The sequence below is a fragment of the Lontra canadensis genome, unplaced genomic scaffold, assembly GCF_010015895.1.
Source record: "Lontra canadensis isolate GAN:19392208 unplaced genomic scaffold, GSC_riverotter_1.0 scaffold94, whole genome shotgun sequence".
Lineage (NCBI taxonomy): Eukaryota > Metazoa > Chordata > Mammalia > Carnivora > Mustelidae > Lontra > Lontra canadensis.
Window position 1 is genome coordinate 1,848,076 of NW_022631088.1, and position 17,742 is coordinate 1,865,817.

Below are 17,742 nucleotides of genomic sequence, written 5' to 3' on the forward strand. Positions count from 1 at the left end.
TCTGCTTCTCCTCTCACCCCCCGCTCGTGCTCTCTCTCTCTCTCTTTAATAAATAAATAAAATCTTTTAAAAAAATAGTAGGGATGTTCAATATCGCTAGGAAGGCTATAACAATTTTTAAAAAAGAAAAGTAACAAAGGTTGGTGAGGATGTGGAAAGCTTAGAACCCTCGTGTCTTGCTGGTGGCAATGTAAACTTGTACAGCCACTACGGAAAAAAGTTTGAAGGTTGCACAAAAAGTTAAGCATAGAATGACCATATGATCCAGAAATTCTTCTGCTCCTAAATATACCCTAATGAACTGAAAACAGGAGTTCAAAGAAAACTTGTATAGCCAACAATAGCCAACAGGTGGCGACAGCCTGGTATCCGTCAGGTAAGGGTTGGCTACAGAAAATGTGGTCGGTAGATGCCTACGATGAAATATTATTTGGCCATAGAAAGGAATGAAGTACTTATTCAGGTTACCACATGGATGAACCTCAAAAACTGTGCTAAGTAAAAAATCACAAGATAAAAAGTCACATACTCAACAATTCCATTTATGTAAAATATCCATTATATGTAATTCCACAGAAGCAGAAAACAGATGAGTGGTTGCCAGGGTCAGGAGGGAGGGGAGAACGAGGAGTAACAGCTTAATACATACAAGGTCTCCTGTGGGAGCGAAGAAATGTTCTGGAACCAGACAGAGGCGATGATTGTGCGGTATTGTGAATGTACCAAATGCTAGGGAACTGGGCGCTTTCGAAAGGTTAATTTCATGGTATGTGAATTTTACCTCAAAAAAATAGTGGGGCAAAGTGATGGGTCGCACGAAATGTGCTACTTTAAGACCAGTAAAGATCATTGACCAGGAGTCATAAAAACTCTACTTTTCTAGATTTCTCCTTTAAAGAAAACAGCACAAACTCTTGGATGTGATAAAGTCTGCTTTCAGAAAGATGAGTGGGCGAGAAAAAAGACCACTTGAGCCAGCGAGCTGCCTGTTTCTAACCTACAGCGCGATACAGCAAGTTCTTCAAAGTAAATACATTTGGGAATTATGGGAAATGCTGAGTTGGGACCAACATTGGGAACAAGGACAGAAAGAAGAGACTTTGGAGGGATTAGATGGGAACATGCCAGTTTGAAGAAGGCTGTGGGATATCAGGGGCACTGAAGCAGCCTCTTAAAGCAAAGATGGGTCCAGCCCCAGACCCTGTGGGGAGCATATGTCGCTTTCTGGCTGCCCAGCATCCTTTCTTTTTCTCCAAGGGGACACAAATTTCCTCTCAGGGAAGTCTTCTCCCATTGCACACAGGAAATAAATCAGGGTGCTCTGCCCCCCAAAATTCCATCCTTTGAGACACCCCACTCCTGGGGCATTGCCTCCTAGAGGTGCTGCAGACTGTATAGACAGCACATTCATACAGCAGCCCCACTTTCTTTCCTCGAGCCTACCTCCTTCAAGCCTGGTCCTCTAGCCTCTTGTTTACTTGGGGAGGACCCCAGCACTGTACCTTCTTAAATTCATTGGGGTTGGATTGTGTTACATTAATCCTAGCATCTTGTCTGAAACAAACATAAAATTTTAGCCGAGGAGGAGCTGCTGCTGGGCTTCTGGCTCACTGAAAGGGACCTGTGTGCGGGGAATGGGGGTGGGGGGCTCAGTCTGAGATGACATATGTGTGCCAGCTCTGTGCCAGTTTGCTAGAGGGCAGCTGGAGAGAATCCGAGGGAATGACAGCCAGGTCTGCATCCAATTGCTATAAAGTAGTTTGACGTCAACCAAAGAACCCAGGTCCCATAAGAAAGAATTGATTGGTCACTCACAGATTGAGGGCAAAGATAAGCATTAGTCAACTTTTTTTTTTCCCCAGCTCTTTTGTAAACAGCCCAACAGCCATCTGTCCTTGCTGATGTGAACTCCATCTGCCCAAACACAGTGTGTATGTGTATATGGCGGGCCATCGACGGGGGGTTCCTGATTTTCCCTTGTGGGCTTTCCCATTGGGTGATTCTGTTAGTATAGCCTGGTGTTGTGTACAGATAGTTTCAGAAGATCAGGACACGCCGGCCTCTCTATTTTTGTTGTGGTTTAGCTTCTTTCTTAATAACATTCGTTTATTTACAATCAGCATTTATTACTCACTGGCCACAGCACAACGTTGGACAGACTAGCATATGTGTTAGCATAGAAGACATTGCCTCTGCTTTCAGGGAGCTAGGAGTAAAACACACCCAGATGCTCACTCTAAGAATAGCTTTTTTAAAAATGTAGAAATGCATGCAAATTAGTGTAGTAAAAACCGAGTATTGCAACGTGAAGCAAGCTATAAAGTTTCACCGTAGGACATAAATGCTTGAGTTATAGAGAGATACAGTATGTTTTTTTAAATGGGACAAGTAAAAATTGTAAAGATGTCCGTTTTCCCCAAGGTGTGTTAACAATAAGAAATCCCAAAATTTTCATGGAACAAGCTAATCCTGTAATTCACCTGGAAAACAAAATGCCTAAAATCTGCCAAGAAAATTTTGGAAAGGAAAAGTGAAAGCCCGCACTAGCAACTCTCAAAATAGTCCCTAAAGCTATGTTCATTAAGACAGAGTCATATTGGCACAAGAATAGACACGTAGATCAATGAATCAGAAAAGAAAATATAGAAAAATATCTAAATGTTTCATTGGGAACTTGGTATATGTTAAAGACAACAGTTAAAATCAGTAGGGAAAGGATGAACCATTTATAGTATAAAGTTAATTAGCTAACTGTCAGGAAAAAAATGAATTAGATCTTTACTTTGCGTCATTTACAAATATAAGTAGATTTAAGGGCAATACATTTTTTTAAAAACTATAGGCGTAATAGAAGGAAATACTGAGGAATGGATTTAAAGTCGTGTGCTCAAATAGCTCTTTTTAAAACAAGATGTAAACCACAAAGGTTTTAATAGAAAAACCTAACAAATTCAGGGCACCAGGCTGGTTCAGTCGGAGGAGTGTGCGACTCTTGATCTCAGGGTCATAAGTTCGAGCCCCATGCTGGGTGAAGAGATTACTTTAAAAAAAAATTTTTTTTTTCTAAAGGAAAGAAAAGTAACAAATTTAACCACAAAATATGAAAGTTATTTAAGATAAAATTAAAATATGTGACAAACTAGGAGAAAGCCTTTACAACATATAATAGAAAATGACACGGTGTAGGGGTGATAAGAACAGCACCCATGAATCAATTTGAAAAAGATAAAAAATATAACAGGAAAATGGACCACGGGTACAAACCGTTTACATAAGAGAAACAGGAATGACTGGGAAACATATGAATCAGAAAGATGCCAATTCAAATAAGAAACATGTTTTCCATAAACAATAAATTCTGGTACACTGAAAAGAAATCTAAAAAAGAAATTTAAAAAATAAATTAATTAATTTAAAAAAAAAGTGTTTTCCACGGATTGAGTCCATCTTAATAAACACGTATTGAAGTTAAATATCCATTTTTTGCCCATCAAGATGGCCTAAATGTGAAAGATTTTGACAGTGCTAATTGTGGATGAGGGTGAGGAAGACAGGTACTTCCATGCAAAATATGCAAATGTAAATTGGGTCCATCTGTTTTGGAAGACAGTTTGGTGGTGCTCGGAATTTAAAACACACACCGTGCTCCATTCTGTGTCTCCAGCCCCCTCGGGGCTGCCTCTCCTCAGGGGGTAGTCAGGTCCTGACTGCCTCAGAGCAGGTCACCAGGCTTCCAAGGAGGTAAAGGCAGAAGCTGCCAGGCTTCTCTCTAAAGGGCCAGAGTAAAGCAGATTCCTCCATGGACACTTTGTAGCATCTCTTAAGTGCTTATATGTTTATATAAATTTCAAAAGATTCCGCTTTTTTTAAAAGATTTTATTTATTCATTTGACAGAGAAAGAGACCACAAGTAAGCAGAGAGAGAGGGCGGGGCGGCGGGGGAGGAGCAGGCTCCCTGCTGAGCAGAGACCCTGATGCGGGGCTCGATCCCAGGACCCTGAGATCATGACCTGAGCCGAAGGCAGAGGCTTTAACCCACTGAGCCACCCAGGCGCCCCAATTCCACTGTTTTGATCCGTGTTTCCTCCTTGACCCAAACTACGTAACTAGTTACACCCATTCTGGTTTTTCCTTTTTAAATTTTTTCGTGTGACCTGTGGGTAAATTATGCAAACAGATGAAAACACACAACAACACTTCGCCACAGTGTATGCGGTCTAAAAATTCGATTTGGTAAACGCCGGTGTGGTGGCGGTGTGATGTGCATTGAAAACAGCGTTTTATCAGAAGGTGGTATTATCATTAAAGATTGTGAAACACCCACTGTGCACAACTGACCGTGCACACTGTTTCACACTGAAGTGAGAAAGTCCCCCAGCGATCCTGAGGCAGTCGCTTTTTCCCACACGCACACGTGCACACACATGGACACCCGCACACGTACACACGCGCATACTCCGGATTTTCTCTGAGAATGGTGCTGGGTAGCCTGGAAAGAGGACAGGAACCAAACACCAATCATGCTACAGCCCAACTCACATTATTAGGGTGCGTGTTTTTTCCGTGCCTTCTCAGCTCTGCTCTGTGTGTCCGCTCCCAATTCGTCCAGCAGTCTTCCCTTCGTGCTCGGCGTGTGGAGCGCCCTGGGGATCACACAAAGCTGGACAAGCCTGGCTCCTGCAGCTGGTGGGGAAGAATGTGCTTGAAAAGAGCCCTCATGTCGATCAGGCCTCTGGGTGCCAGGACGGAGCTGTGCACAGGGTGCTTTGCCGGGGGGCACAGAGAAGGGGCAGCTCCCCCAGCAGCCTGATTGGAAGTGAGTCTTGAAAGACAGATAGTAGCTGCGGAATAGAAAAATTGGTTGTGCAGGGAGAAAAGGGGAATATTCCAGACAGAAGCAACAGCTTGAGCAAAGGCTTTTGGGATAAAAATAGCACAGCGGGCAGCACGCCTCTTTGGAGTGGAGACAGGCCAGTTGCTCCGGCTTATCTGAACTTAGACAGAAGGATGTAAGCGGGCAGGGCATGGAGGGCCTCCTAGGGCAACTTAGGACCCACGCAGTGGAGGGGCACAGCCGGGCTCACGTGGTTGGTTTTCCCTCCATTGGCAGGTGGAGGCTGGAGTAAGTGGACGAGAGTAGGGGCTAGAGGCCACCTCAGAGTGGTGACATGACCCCGAATCAGGGGGGCAACATCAGGAGGACCACATGTGCCATCATTATATGGGAAGCCTGGGACTACCAAGAAAAGATTTTATTTTATTCTTTTGTCATTTTCTGAAATTCTATTGTATTCTGAACAAGATCAGGAGATATGCATATGAAATTTAATTCATACTTCTATTGTCCTGTTTAACCTCAGCACATTTCTGTTTTTCATTTATTCTATAAACAAAATTATCTCTGAATTTTCCTCTGGGTACAACCAGGAATTTGGTTTCTTGGATCACTTCCCTCCCCATATTCGTAATTTATCGTCTGAAACCCTTTATAAATGCTGTAGCTAAATCTTGTGCAATACTGAGCTGTCCAGCTGATGTGATCTTTATAGGCTTGCTTTTTGTTGCTGTCATAATCCACTCATCTCTTATAAACGCTTCTATCTGCTTCCCGAATGCCATGGCCTTGGCACTGAGATTTGCACCTGTGGTGTCACGCTGGCAAATGGCTTCATGTCCTAATGTCTTAAAATAATCTTTCCTCTCCTCCCCACCAGCACAGAGGAAGTTTGTTCTGGAACTGGCTTGCTTAAGGTGATACCTTCACTTCTCTTAAATTTGTGGAGACTTAATGAATTAGTTTAAAAAAAAGAAAAAAGTAAGTCTGGTCTAATTTAAGGAGGGTTTTTAGGATCAACAGGTATGATGGAAATGATAGGCATGAATTGGGAAATGGGTTAAAGTGAGCTCTTAAGAAATTGCTCACCACAGAGCACCAGGGTGGCTCAGTCACTTAAGCTTCCGACTCTTGGTTTTGGCTCAGGTCACGATCTCAGGGTCCTGGGATCGAGCCCCACGTCGGGCTCCCCACTCAGCAGGGAATCTGCTTTCTCCCTCTCCGTCTGTCCGCCCCACCCCCACACTCGTGTACTTTCTCTCTAAAAATAAATCTTTAAGAAACTAAGTGCTCACCACTGTGATATAATACAGAGATGAAGGATGGATGTCGTTACCATGTTTCATGTTCTGTGACTCTAGTTTACAGAGAACCCAGATCTTGGCCAACCACCAGGCCTGAGCTCAAGGCTGGGCAAGAGAAATCAGTGGCAGTTTCAGGAAATGGGACCATCCCACGCCAGGGCTGCGAACTATAATCATTTCTTAGTTGTAACAGAGTACCCTGTTTTCCCAGTAATTAACTAGTTGGGGATTTTTGCGTTTACTCCCAGGGACCAGGGTCACTCCGCGTTTTCACGAAGGACAATGGTTAGGGTGGTGTCATGACTTGCTTAGGCTAACAAGCCTTTATCTTTCACTTAACCTGACAAACATTCACACTGCTCTGCCCTTCCAGCACATTCTCTGGAGCATACAGTGTACCCCCCGACAGCTGCACGAGGCACTCATAGGCTCTTGGGAGAGTAGCGGGTTTAGTTAACGGGGTACCCATGATAGCTGGGGCCGGTCTTGTTGGGGGAAGGCAAAGAAGTGAGCATTTACTGAGTGTAGGCCGTGTGCTAGATATTTTATATATGTTAGCTCATCTGATAATGAGGCTAGCTCTGCGATGTAGCATGTGTCCAAAATGTATTAGTTGCTTTGCTTTTTCATCTGCGTTACAGAAATAACTCATATCGAATTACTTAACACTGTAAATTTGAAATCCTGTCTGTGTAAGCATGTGCCAGTGATTTCTAAAGCTGATCTGATACAGGATGTATTAGCAAATGGGGAAAGGGCTCCAATCCTGGCATGGATGTAAGGTACAGAAAATCCCATATTCACGCTTCCTATACAGAACTTGTCAGGAAAAGAACTTAAATAGGTTGAAAGATGTTTGCTTGAAGTTTTTTCCATGCACTGTTCAAGCGTGGCAGAAATTGAGCTCTCCTCCTCTGCTTTCTTAGATACATTCCACCGTTGATCTGGGGGAAAAGTGGACACATCCAGACAGCCTTGTACGGGAAGATGGGAAGGGTGAGGTCGCCACACCCCTACGGGCACCGCAAGTTCATCACCATGTCCGACGGAGCCACTTCGACCTTCGACCTCTTCGAGCCCTTGGCAGAGCACTGTGTTGGAGGTGAGCTAGCGCAGGTCTGCGACGGGGCCATTGCCTGGAATGGGAACACTGGGCAGTGAGGGAGCACGGTGTACGCGCTCGTCCCACCAACTCAGCATCATGCCGGGGGCTGGGAGGAAGCCCACTGCGGTTCATCACCCAGGGGAAGCCCGCAAGGGTTCGTGCTATCACGTGCTTGCTGGACACCACGTTGGGCCCCTCAGACAGCAATGCTGGACGTGGTTGTTAGTCCTCCCATGAGATACAGAAGTTCGGTGTAAGGGGCTGTGGGAGAACGTGGAGCCCAGGCCCCGTCAGGACCAGGCCTCTGGTTTGATGACAGCAATAGAAGCCAGACTCTTCTAAGAGCTTTGTAGGTCCTGTTCTTTCAGTTAAGCCTTGCAGCAACCCCAAGACGTGGGTGCCTTATTGTCCCGACTCTACTGAAGAGAGAAACTAAAGCTCAGAGACACGGCATAAGCCGGTCTGGTTTGTTGGATAATAGCAGATGGCGGAGGCTCGCAGGCAGCCTCTGTGTAGGTTGCCGTGGACAAAAAGACACACTCGGGTCCACTTACACAGGGCTCTGGGATACCTGTCTGTCAGAAACCTCTCGATCACTGCCACGGCTGGAAGCCAACGTTGCTCTGTGCGGCCTGCCTAGTAAGCAGCTGTTACAAAGAGCTTCGTGGGAGGACTCACGAGTGAGTGGAGTTAGGATGCCAGCTGCCTCCCACTGCCCCTCCTAGAGGAGGATATGTCTTCTCAGTTCCGTAGTATGCAAGGCACCTAAGTCTGAGGGGTTTTTTGTGCTTTTTTATTTTGTAAATATTTTATCTATTTATTTATTCAGAGAGAGAGCTTGTGTGCACAAGTGGCAGGGGGAGGGGCAGAGGAAGAGAGAGAATCCCACGGAGACTCCCCACTGGGCATAGAGCCCGATGAGGGGCTCGATCTCACGACCCTGAGATCATGACCTGAGCCGAAATCAAGAGTCAGATGCCCAACCGACTGGGCCACCCAAGCGCCCCAAGGCACCTTGGTTTTTATAGGATCTCGGTAACTACTTGGGAGGAAGTTCCAGTAAACCTCTTGTACCTTTCAGTTCTTTACGGTAACCAGCGCTGTTGACAAGATGGTGCCGAAGGTTTAGTGGGTGTTCCCTTTGCCTGTTACACTCAGCCCCAGACCCCTCCATGGCTGCCTCCTCCTTGTCACTCAGGTCTCAACTCAGCTGTCACCTCCTCAGAGGGACAGCCCCTGCCTCCCCTTGCTAATGTTTCCTTCCCAATCAATCCATCACACCTTCTTGCTTTTGTCCTTCAGAGTACCACTCGCTCAGGACGTAATTCGTGGTCCTGAGGGATCTCTGTCTGTCAAATAAATAAATAAATAAAATCTTAAAAAAAAAAAAAAAAGAAAATTCAAAAGGTACCTTTAAGATACACAGAGCAAGTATATATCTCTCTTCTACTCCTACTGCCCACCCACACTCCTCCCCAGTGGTACTCACTGTTAGGTTTCTCACTATGATTCCAGGGCTAGTGGATGCATTTCTAAACATAGATGTCTTTTTCCCCTCCATGCAAATGGCAGCGTTCATAACCCTTTTCCACACCTTGCTTTTTTTCCCACTTAATACATGTTGGAGAGCTCACCCTATCAGCACCCGTAAAGATGTGTCTCGTTATTTCTAAGGGCTACATAACATTTCATCACTTGGATGTGCAATAATTTATTTAACCAGACCTCTATTTTGGGGCATTTAGCTTGTGTTCACTCTTTTGCCATTATCACCTGTCATGTACATCTCTTGTTCTGCACAATGTAAAGTTGTATCTGTAGACGAATATCTGGAAGTCAAATTGCTTGATCAAAGAAGTCTGTGCAGACCACTTCTTGTTTTTCCATGCCTGCATCCCGTCATTCATACAGAAATTAAGAGGAAGGTTTGGAAACCTGGAAAGCGGTGTGGCTGAGTAAATTTTGTATCTGCTGAATCTAATAATAAAAAATCGAGATTTAAATTGTTTTCATTTCACCTTTGTAGTCATTAATTTTTATCGTATTTTTCAAAATTATCTGTCCACGATTGGGAATTTTAACAACTGACCCTTCACCGTAAATAGTTTGATGAGCGCCGATCGGGCTAACTCCACCCAGAAGGGAAAGACGCTTCTTCCCAGAGAACTTAGTGGAAAGATGGATGTCAGTTTCCCTCCTGCTGTTTTCTAGGCCAGTGATGTATCGTCATGGCCGTTTATCATCACGCCTCATGCGGTTCATGGGGATTTTTCTCTTCACCCCGTAGATGACGTTACCATGGTCATCTGCCCGGGAATCGCCAATCACAGCGAGAAGCAGTACATCCGCACCTTCGTGGACTATGCCCAGAAAAACGGCTACCGGTGCGCCGTGCTCAACCACCTGGGCGCCTTGCCCAACATTGAGCTGACCTCACCGCGCATGTTCACCTACGGTAAGTGCCACGGCCACGTGGAATCCCCCTTATCGTTCTGACTACGAGCGAGCGCACTGTCACTTCCGTCCTGCTGTACCTTTCTGAGGGCGGAATTTATGCCCATCTGGAGAGGCAGCGGGGCTCGGGGTTACGCCAGCAGCTGGTGTATATGGGACATTTATGATGCCATGCTTCGGGTCAGCCTTTCGGATGGGCCCCGGAGCCACCCCCAGCGCATCCTGCCTCCTGGAGACAGAGTGAAAGTCATGGGGCAGGGTGTCCCCTGCCTCCCCCTGCTGGTGGGTAGGCATCAGAGCAGGGCCAGGGGCCCCCCTGTAGCCCACGCCTGGCACCACGGAGCCATCCCGACCCCAGTTCTTCAGGACTCTTGTGACTGGCGTGCAGGGGTTGCGATGAGGCACACGCATGTCTGTGGGAAGGAAATCTGGCATCAGTGACTCACTGGGTTCCAAGTTCCTTGCAGAGAGGAACCGGATCTCATATTGAGACAAGTGCTTCTTGCCTCTAATTGAAGTCCCATGTTAACGAAGGCTCTGTCTTCCAGGCTGCCCGTTCTTGATTCTTATTTAAATCTCCCTTCATATTATAGATGCACGCATAAATAATAAACACATAAGATATGTGTTTGAATACGCACAAACACTGGGGTTGTTTATAACCAAAGAAATTACTCCGCGTTTTAATGGGAAACAACCGAAAATTGCATCCACCATTCTGCTATAACTCTAATTTTCGATTTGTTTATCTTCCCATTCTTTCATCTGTGTGTACGTAGTTTTTATTTAAAGGCAGTCTTAGTGTGTATATCTGTGGTGACTTAGTTTAAATAATCTTATATTCGCTAGCATAAAGGTGTGTAGTCACTACATTTAATCTTTTTAAGAGCCCCGTTGCTATTATTATTCCGTTATTGTTTATCTAACCCTTCCTCTTTGTAGTCCATTTAGTTTATAGAGTTTTTCGGCATTTTAAATAATGATGCTATAAATAGCTTTCGCATAGAATTTGTTTATACTCTTTAATGACTACTTTGGGCTGAATTTCCGGGGCTAGAATTTCAGAGTCGACATTCTGTATGCTTGTTTGTCCATACTGTCAGACTGTCCTCCAGCAAGGCTGTGCCGGTTTATGCGGCTGCTGGTGACATGTAGGGCGCGGGTAGGGAGGCGTGAGCGGGACACCTGTTCTGGGCCCACCAGGCTGCCCCGCGCCCTGCTGCTTCTCGTGCTCACTCCCACGACTAAAGACCCCGTGTTACAGCCTCTTCTGCTCAGCAGTTGGTCGGTGGCCTGAAGATATAGGTGAGGATCCAGATTTACAGATCACTCAGGAACAGAAGAGTGAGCGAGTAGGATACGGGATTGGATCCAAAAGGCAGAAACAGGCAGACTGTCACAAAAGTGAGAACAATGGGGAAGGATTATAATAAGGACCTGTACATGGATATAAAAATCCGTCTGCCCAAGTTGAGAACGAGGAGGCACGGCTTGGCCTCACTCAGGACCGCAGACGGAGACAGACTTGGGAGTGCCTTCTAACCACACGAACTGCCAAAAACAAGACGAGATGCCAGCGAGGGCACTTAACGTGTGCCTGACCCTGTGCTGATGTCTCTCGCAGACGTCATCCCCTTCATCTCCACAGCAGCCAGCGGGACACTTAGGGAAATCGTGATGAGAAGCCACCCAGAGGCACAGAGAGGTCATGTAACTGGGGCGAGGTATAGAGCTGGTAAGCAGGAGAGCTAAGAGAAGAGCCTGGGTCTGGCTGCTCCGGGGTCCGGGATCATGTCAGAGCTAGCAGAAGCGCTGGGTGTGTGTGGTCCAGGTCCCCTGGCCCCCAGGAGTGCCGTGCCAGGGGCCATGGGGAAGGGACACTAGGTTGGGAGACATTCGCACACAAGCTGGGGGATTTGCTGAAGGAGCAGAGAAGAGTGGGCGCGGTGTGGCCCAGGGACGGTCACAGAGAACGTCCCCTCGCCCCCTGCCCTGCTGCTGACTTAACAATCAGTTCCAGATTCTTCAACAGCCCCAAAGGGGGGTCACAATTGTCCAGTTAAACTTGGGTTACTAAGGACTTAGCAGGTAGCTGAGCGCCTAACATATAGTATCCATTCATTAAATGTTCGTCCTTATTCAAATACTTGAAGATCTGTTCATGCAAGCTAATGATTAGCCGCGCTCTCTGCCACCCAGATAAATAAGACATGTTCCAGGGAGGGGGGGTTGGGGGTGGTGGGGTTATGGACATTGGGGAGGGTATGTGCTATGGTGAGTGCTGTGAAGTGTGTAAACCTGGCGATTCACAGACCTGCACCCCTGGGGAAAAAATATATTATATGTTTATAAAAAATAAAATTAAAAAAAAAAAATAAGACATGTTCCATCAGTGAATCACCATGCCACAGGGTGATGGGGGAGGCAGCAGCAGAGAGAAACCCGCCTGTCTCCATAGGCAAGCGGTGGTGTTGCAGAAGGAAAGATTCTTCCCGGAAGAGCATCAGAACCGGGTCCTTGAGGTCCCAGGAGTTGGAGCTCCTAAATAGAAGGGAGTGGGCTCGGGGGGCGGGCAGCGTGGTATGTGGGGGCTGGTGAGCTGGATCCCAGCAAGGAGAATCCACAGGGCAAAGTCAGCCTGTCCAGGGAGAACTCAGCCCCCCAAGGTTTTCAAAGTCAGTTAACCATCTCCTTTCATTTGTTGTTGTTACAGTTTGTTTCATCAGCATTTTAGAGGTAAATTCCTGTAGTTGGTCGTACTCTGGTAGTTTTCCAGGAGGGCGGATGACCTGGAAGATATGTTTCCTCTTCAGTTTTTAGAAAAAATTTTCTGTTAAAGAAATGTTCAAAATACACAAAAGTAGAGAGAATCGTCAAATGAGCCTCCATGTACACACCATCCAGCCTCAACAGTTAGTCAGCTTACGGCCAGTCTCGTTTTACCCACAACCCCCTTCCTGCCCTTTCCTTCCCTTTCAAAGATTATTTTGGAGTTTGTCCCGAAGAGCCCTTCCTTCCATCTGTGACTATTTTGGTGTATGATGCTAAACTATGCAGACTCTTTGTAAACTGTTTTAGTTTGCTAGGACTGCCCTCACAAAATACCGCCTTCTGGGTGGCCTAAAGGACAGACACTTATCCTCTCACTGTTCCGGAGGCCTGGAGTTCGAGTTCAAGGTGTGGGCCACCTCTCCGGGAGAGCTTCTCTCCCAGGCTTGTAGGTGACGGTCTTCTCCTTGTCTTCTGTGTCCGAGTGTGTGTGTGTGTCTCGCTCTGTCTGTGTCCTCCTCTCCTCTCCTTATGAAGACACCAGTCAGGTTGGATTAGAACTCAACCCCAATGACACTGTTTTAACTTAATTATTTCTCTAAAGGCCCTTTCTCCAAATACAGTCAGATTCTGAGGCAGTGGCAGCTAGGACTCCAACATATGAACTGGGGAGGACACGGTCTGGCTCCTAAAATAATTAGCACTATGTCACCATCATACCAGCAGTCCCTAACAGCCCTTCATTTCCCCAGCCAACTTCTTTCTTTGTCCACGACTCAGGCTCCAAATCCATTCTTTACACTGAGGTTGGATTATCGGTTTCTTAAGCCTTTTCTATTTATTTTATTATTTAGTATTACTGTTCCCTCCCTCTTTTTTCCCTTCCTCTGCTTTTCAGTGGAAAAGGTAAAAAGAAAGCGGAGCCATCTTAAGCCTCTTTTCAATCTCCTTCCCTTCACCATTCATAGACCCCCAACTGCATCGGCCTGGTCCGTGCAGGAGGACTGGATGTGATGTTAAGGGGTCTCTGGCCTGAGGGCTGCCTGTCACAGGTGTGCCCCAGCTCTGTCTGGACGGCCCTTCTCTGATCTTCACTTAGCTACTTCTTGTCGTTCAGATCTCAACTAAGATGTCACCTTCTCGGAGAGTCCTTGTCCCCTGCCCTCACCCCCCAGTCGTTCTCTAATCCCCAGTCTCCCCAAGGCCGTTTGATGGAAGCCAGCTGTCTCTGTGCTCCCTGGGGTGGCTCCCTGTGCCCAGAATCCTGCTCGGCCCCCAGAACGTGCTCGCGGCATCAGTGCTGACTGCGGACCGAGGTGAGGGCCAAGAGATGACTGTCTGTAAGGTGATCTTGGCAAACCGCGTCTCAAACTCATGCCCCGATGGTCACAGGAGCCTTCCCCTGTGCGAGCCGCACGGCTCTCGAGCAGAGGATGGGCCGACAAGTCCCTGCAAACACCCTTCTGTGGCCGCTGGAGACTGATCTTGACCCGAGGAAAAGTAAAGAGGGTATTAACAGGAAGCTTTCCATTCTTTTCCTGTTAAATACCTCCCCCTCCCAAGGTCTCTCTAAGAACATGGTAGAAGACCTTTCCCCACTTATCAGACTGACTGTTCCAGACCACATAAGCACCGGTCCCTTGCCACTGGACATCTTTGCTGATGTGATTGGAAAGTGTGAAAAACAGATCTCTCGCAAACAGAAGAATTTCCTAAACGGGTACTTACACATTCTCGTGACTTAGTGTCCTTCATGCTGCCTTTGAAGGATGAAATCATTAAGGAAAATCCTGCATGACAGCACTTCCCATGTAGCTCCCACTGACCGACGAGCGCCAGGGTGCACTGAGCCTTCTTCCGATCCCCACTGACGTCCGGAGGTCAATGCTAGTGTCCCCGCTCCACAGGCTTGCCCAGGGTCCCACCCCTCGTAAGGGGCAGAACCAGCCTTCAGACTGTGTGGTTCACCACCCCAGTCAGCACCAGTCCGGGGTGGTGCACGTTTCCCATGCAGGGTATTGTCCGTGAGGACTGGACAGGAGAAGGGAGGCAGCTGAGGGTTTCAGAAGACTTTTCCCCCACTTGGTGGCAGTGGTCATTAATGTTTATATGAATAGTGTTTGTTGTGTAGCGGGCACTGTTCTGAGTACTGATAGGATGTATTAAACGGGCTGTCCCCCTTTTACAGACGAGGAACCTGAGGCCCAGCGAGGTTGTATAACTTGCTCCAGATCACAAAGCTGATGAGCAGGTGGCCCAGGTTTCCCATCCAGATGGTCTAGTCCTGAAGCTCGTGCTTTTGAACCGCAGGCCACATCACCTCTCTGTGTGAGGGACCGTGTTCTGCTGAGACTTCTCAGGAGCAAGAGGAGAGTTCCCACTTGGACACGTGGGTTTAAGGCAAAAGTGCATCCCTGAGCTTCTCAGAGCCCTGGCAGTGGGCCCGGTGGGTCCAGGCTCTGCTCTTTCGTTCATCCAGCATCCAAGAGACATCTGTAGGGCCAGCCTCTGCGAGGGGAACACAGGCAGTGCGCAGAGGGCCTGCCGCCTTGCAGCTTCCGGGATGCTGGGGAGCTGCTCACCATGGGATGGGGAGGTGGGGAGCGTAGTCAGAATCAGTCTAAGCTTCTTGGCTGGGTCTGTCTATAAAGAACATTGTTCAGACATTGTCCTTTTCAGGAGCAGGGACCAGATTCTGGTTTTCAATTTATTTTTTAAGATTTTATTTATTTATTTGACAGATAGAGATCACAAGTAGGCAGAGAGGCAGGCAGAGAGAGAGGGAAGCAGGCTCCCTGCTGAGCAGAGAGCCTGATGCGGGGCTCAATCCCAGGACCCTGAGATCATGACCTGAGCTGAAGGCAGAGGCTCAACCCACTGAGCCACCCAGGTGCCCCCTGGTTTTCAATTTTTATGTGATTTTTTACATTCATCTCCAACAGATGGTACATCACTTTGAGGGAGAGGCTCAGGAAATGCCTGCATAAGGAAAGAGCCTGTGTTTTAGCGTCCAGCCGATGGGGGTTTGAACACCTAGTTCACCCAGGTTGTTGAGAAAGTGAGCATTAATATAAAAGTGTGGAGCACGGAGTCCATCAAGTAGTAGGAAATAGCAGTGACTTTTTTCTGTTTTCCGCTCTGTGTTTTCCGGGAGCCAGCTTGGAGGAGAGAAGGTGGACGTAGACTTGAACAGTCAAATGATCTCGCCTCTGCCTCAGCTCCGTGCAGCTGATCGCGTGTGAACATTTGCAAGGACTGTTGAGAAGCTGGGCTTGCTGAGCCGAGAATTCTTTCTGTCTTGAGCGTGCTTCTAAGTTATGACTCTGTGCAGAGACAGCCAGGCCCCGGCGGTGACCTCGAAGGATGCAGCCTGTGCTTTATGACTGCACAGCCTTCAGAAGTGGCACAGTGTGGCCTGGCTCAGGGTGCTGGGCACCGGGGCTGGGGTCACCCGTCTCAACGCTGCTGGCTGCTGGGTGCACAGCCGGCTCCCGCAGTCACTACGGGCAAGTTGTTTTTATTGTCACACATGCTCTTTTCGCTGTATTTTAGCCTTCTAAAATTCGTTTCGTCCTTAAAAAAAATTCCTCACCACTTCCTTCAGTAGAGTTCATATATATATATATATGTTTTTGAGAGAGAGAACATGTGCTCAGGGGAAAGGTGCAGGAGAGGGAGAGAGAGAGAATCTCAAGCAGGCTCCACACCCAGCATGGAGCCCGATGCAGGGCTTGAACTCACAACCCTAAGATCATGCCCTGAGCTGAAATCAAGAGTCAGATGCTTCACCTGCTGAGCCACCCAGGCACCCCTATAATTCATAGATTTTTTTGATCTAGGATATATTAAAATATTTCTTGTATGACGAGTGAAATTGGATTAAATGAAATGACATTAGCTGATCTGACCATAAATAAAATGTGAAGCCATTAGGATGACAAGAGTGAAACCTGCAAGAATGAAATTTATCAGGCTTTTAAATTTCTTCCTGAGCTTGGGTACTGTGCTGGAGCAGACCAAGTACACAACCCTTTCACGTGGATGCGATCAATAAATAACACTTAAAAATGATAGGCGATGTAGACGTCTTGAAGATTTTTTTGAAGTGTATTTCTTCTAAAGGGCCTAATCTTTAATTGAAACACTATAGCAATGGACGTGTTGGCTGACTCTTTATTGACCAAATTGATTTTCTAACCCAGACGCTGTTTGGAATATAAGTACTTTTGTCAGGGGTGATGCAGGAGACCAGTAAATTAAGGAAGCATTTTGTTTCATCTTTCTGTTTTTGGCTAACTGCCTTATCCTGGCCGTCCAGGGTTCACGTTCAAAGCAGAGTACAGCTGCGCCCAGTCCACCAGCCAGGGGAGGACCAGACAACCAGCATTATCCAGCTGTGCTTATTCTGACCTCCGTTTCAAAGACTGCTCTTGACGTTGAGCCAAGTGACTAAGAGACCATGAGTCTGATCTTGAGGATGAGAGAGAAAATTTAGGATTTTTAAAGTCACTTCTGTATCAGGTGAAAGGAGAGTAAGAACAGTCTGGCATTGGCCCCCCCACAAGGTGACCAAGTCCTTAGGCTCACAAGCCTCCTGAGAACTTAGAATCCATCTCTGACCAAACACCGAGCTGGGGCATTGTGACATTGAGCGTGATCTCAGAAGATTTAAATTGCCTTCTCTGGGTGGTTTATACACAGAAGTGGGCCCTTCCCTTATTTCTAAATGCTTGAGTTTCTGGTAGCAGATGTCAAGTTGAGAAGAGGGGCCTGAAATCCCAGCACTGTCTTCTGTTGCTTGCAAGAGTTCTGCAATGTCCACCTGAGTTTAATACTGGAAATTTTTGTTGCGTAAACTATCATTTGGAACCACAAGGGAAGGCCAGAAAACTTTGCCTTGCTTAGAAGGCAGCATTTCAGTCTTAGAAGGGAGGAAGGTCCCGTACCTGGGGTGACCCCATAATTGAGCATCCCAGCTGCATTACTTTTGAGAGTGAAGGAGAACCTTACTCATGACTGCGTCAGAATGACAGGCATAGTCCTGGACTCTCACAGGCAAACTAGGATGTACGGCCACCCTGCTTAGTTAGCACTCTGTAGAGATCACCCAGGATCCAAGACGTCTTGCTGTAAGGAGGTGCCAACAGTAATTTTTAAGGAATTTCTATTTTGTTTTTATGCTGCTCGATCTATCTGAAGATCTTTGATTAGATCACGAACACAGATGTTTCAATATGTTTCTCATATCTACCATTTTAATGGCCGTGGCCTCAATT

The 17,742-nt window shown here is 46.9% G+C and overlaps 1 protein-coding gene across 1 annotated transcript in view; it reads left to right on the forward strand.

The window, feature by feature from the left end:
• The window catches only part of ABHD2 (abhydrolase domain containing 2, acylglycerol lipase), a 94,521-nt gene that overhangs the window by 52,523 nt on the left and 24,256 nt on the right, over window positions 1-17,742 (forward strand). Inside the window, exons 4-5 of the mRNA XM_032836927.1 lie at window positions 7,065-7,240; window positions 9,531-9,698. Of these exons, the coding sequence (XP_032692818.1) occupies window positions 7,065-7,240; window positions 9,531-9,698 (344 nt within the window). The remainder of the gene's footprint in view (window positions 1-7,064; window positions 7,241-9,530; window positions 9,699-17,742) is intronic.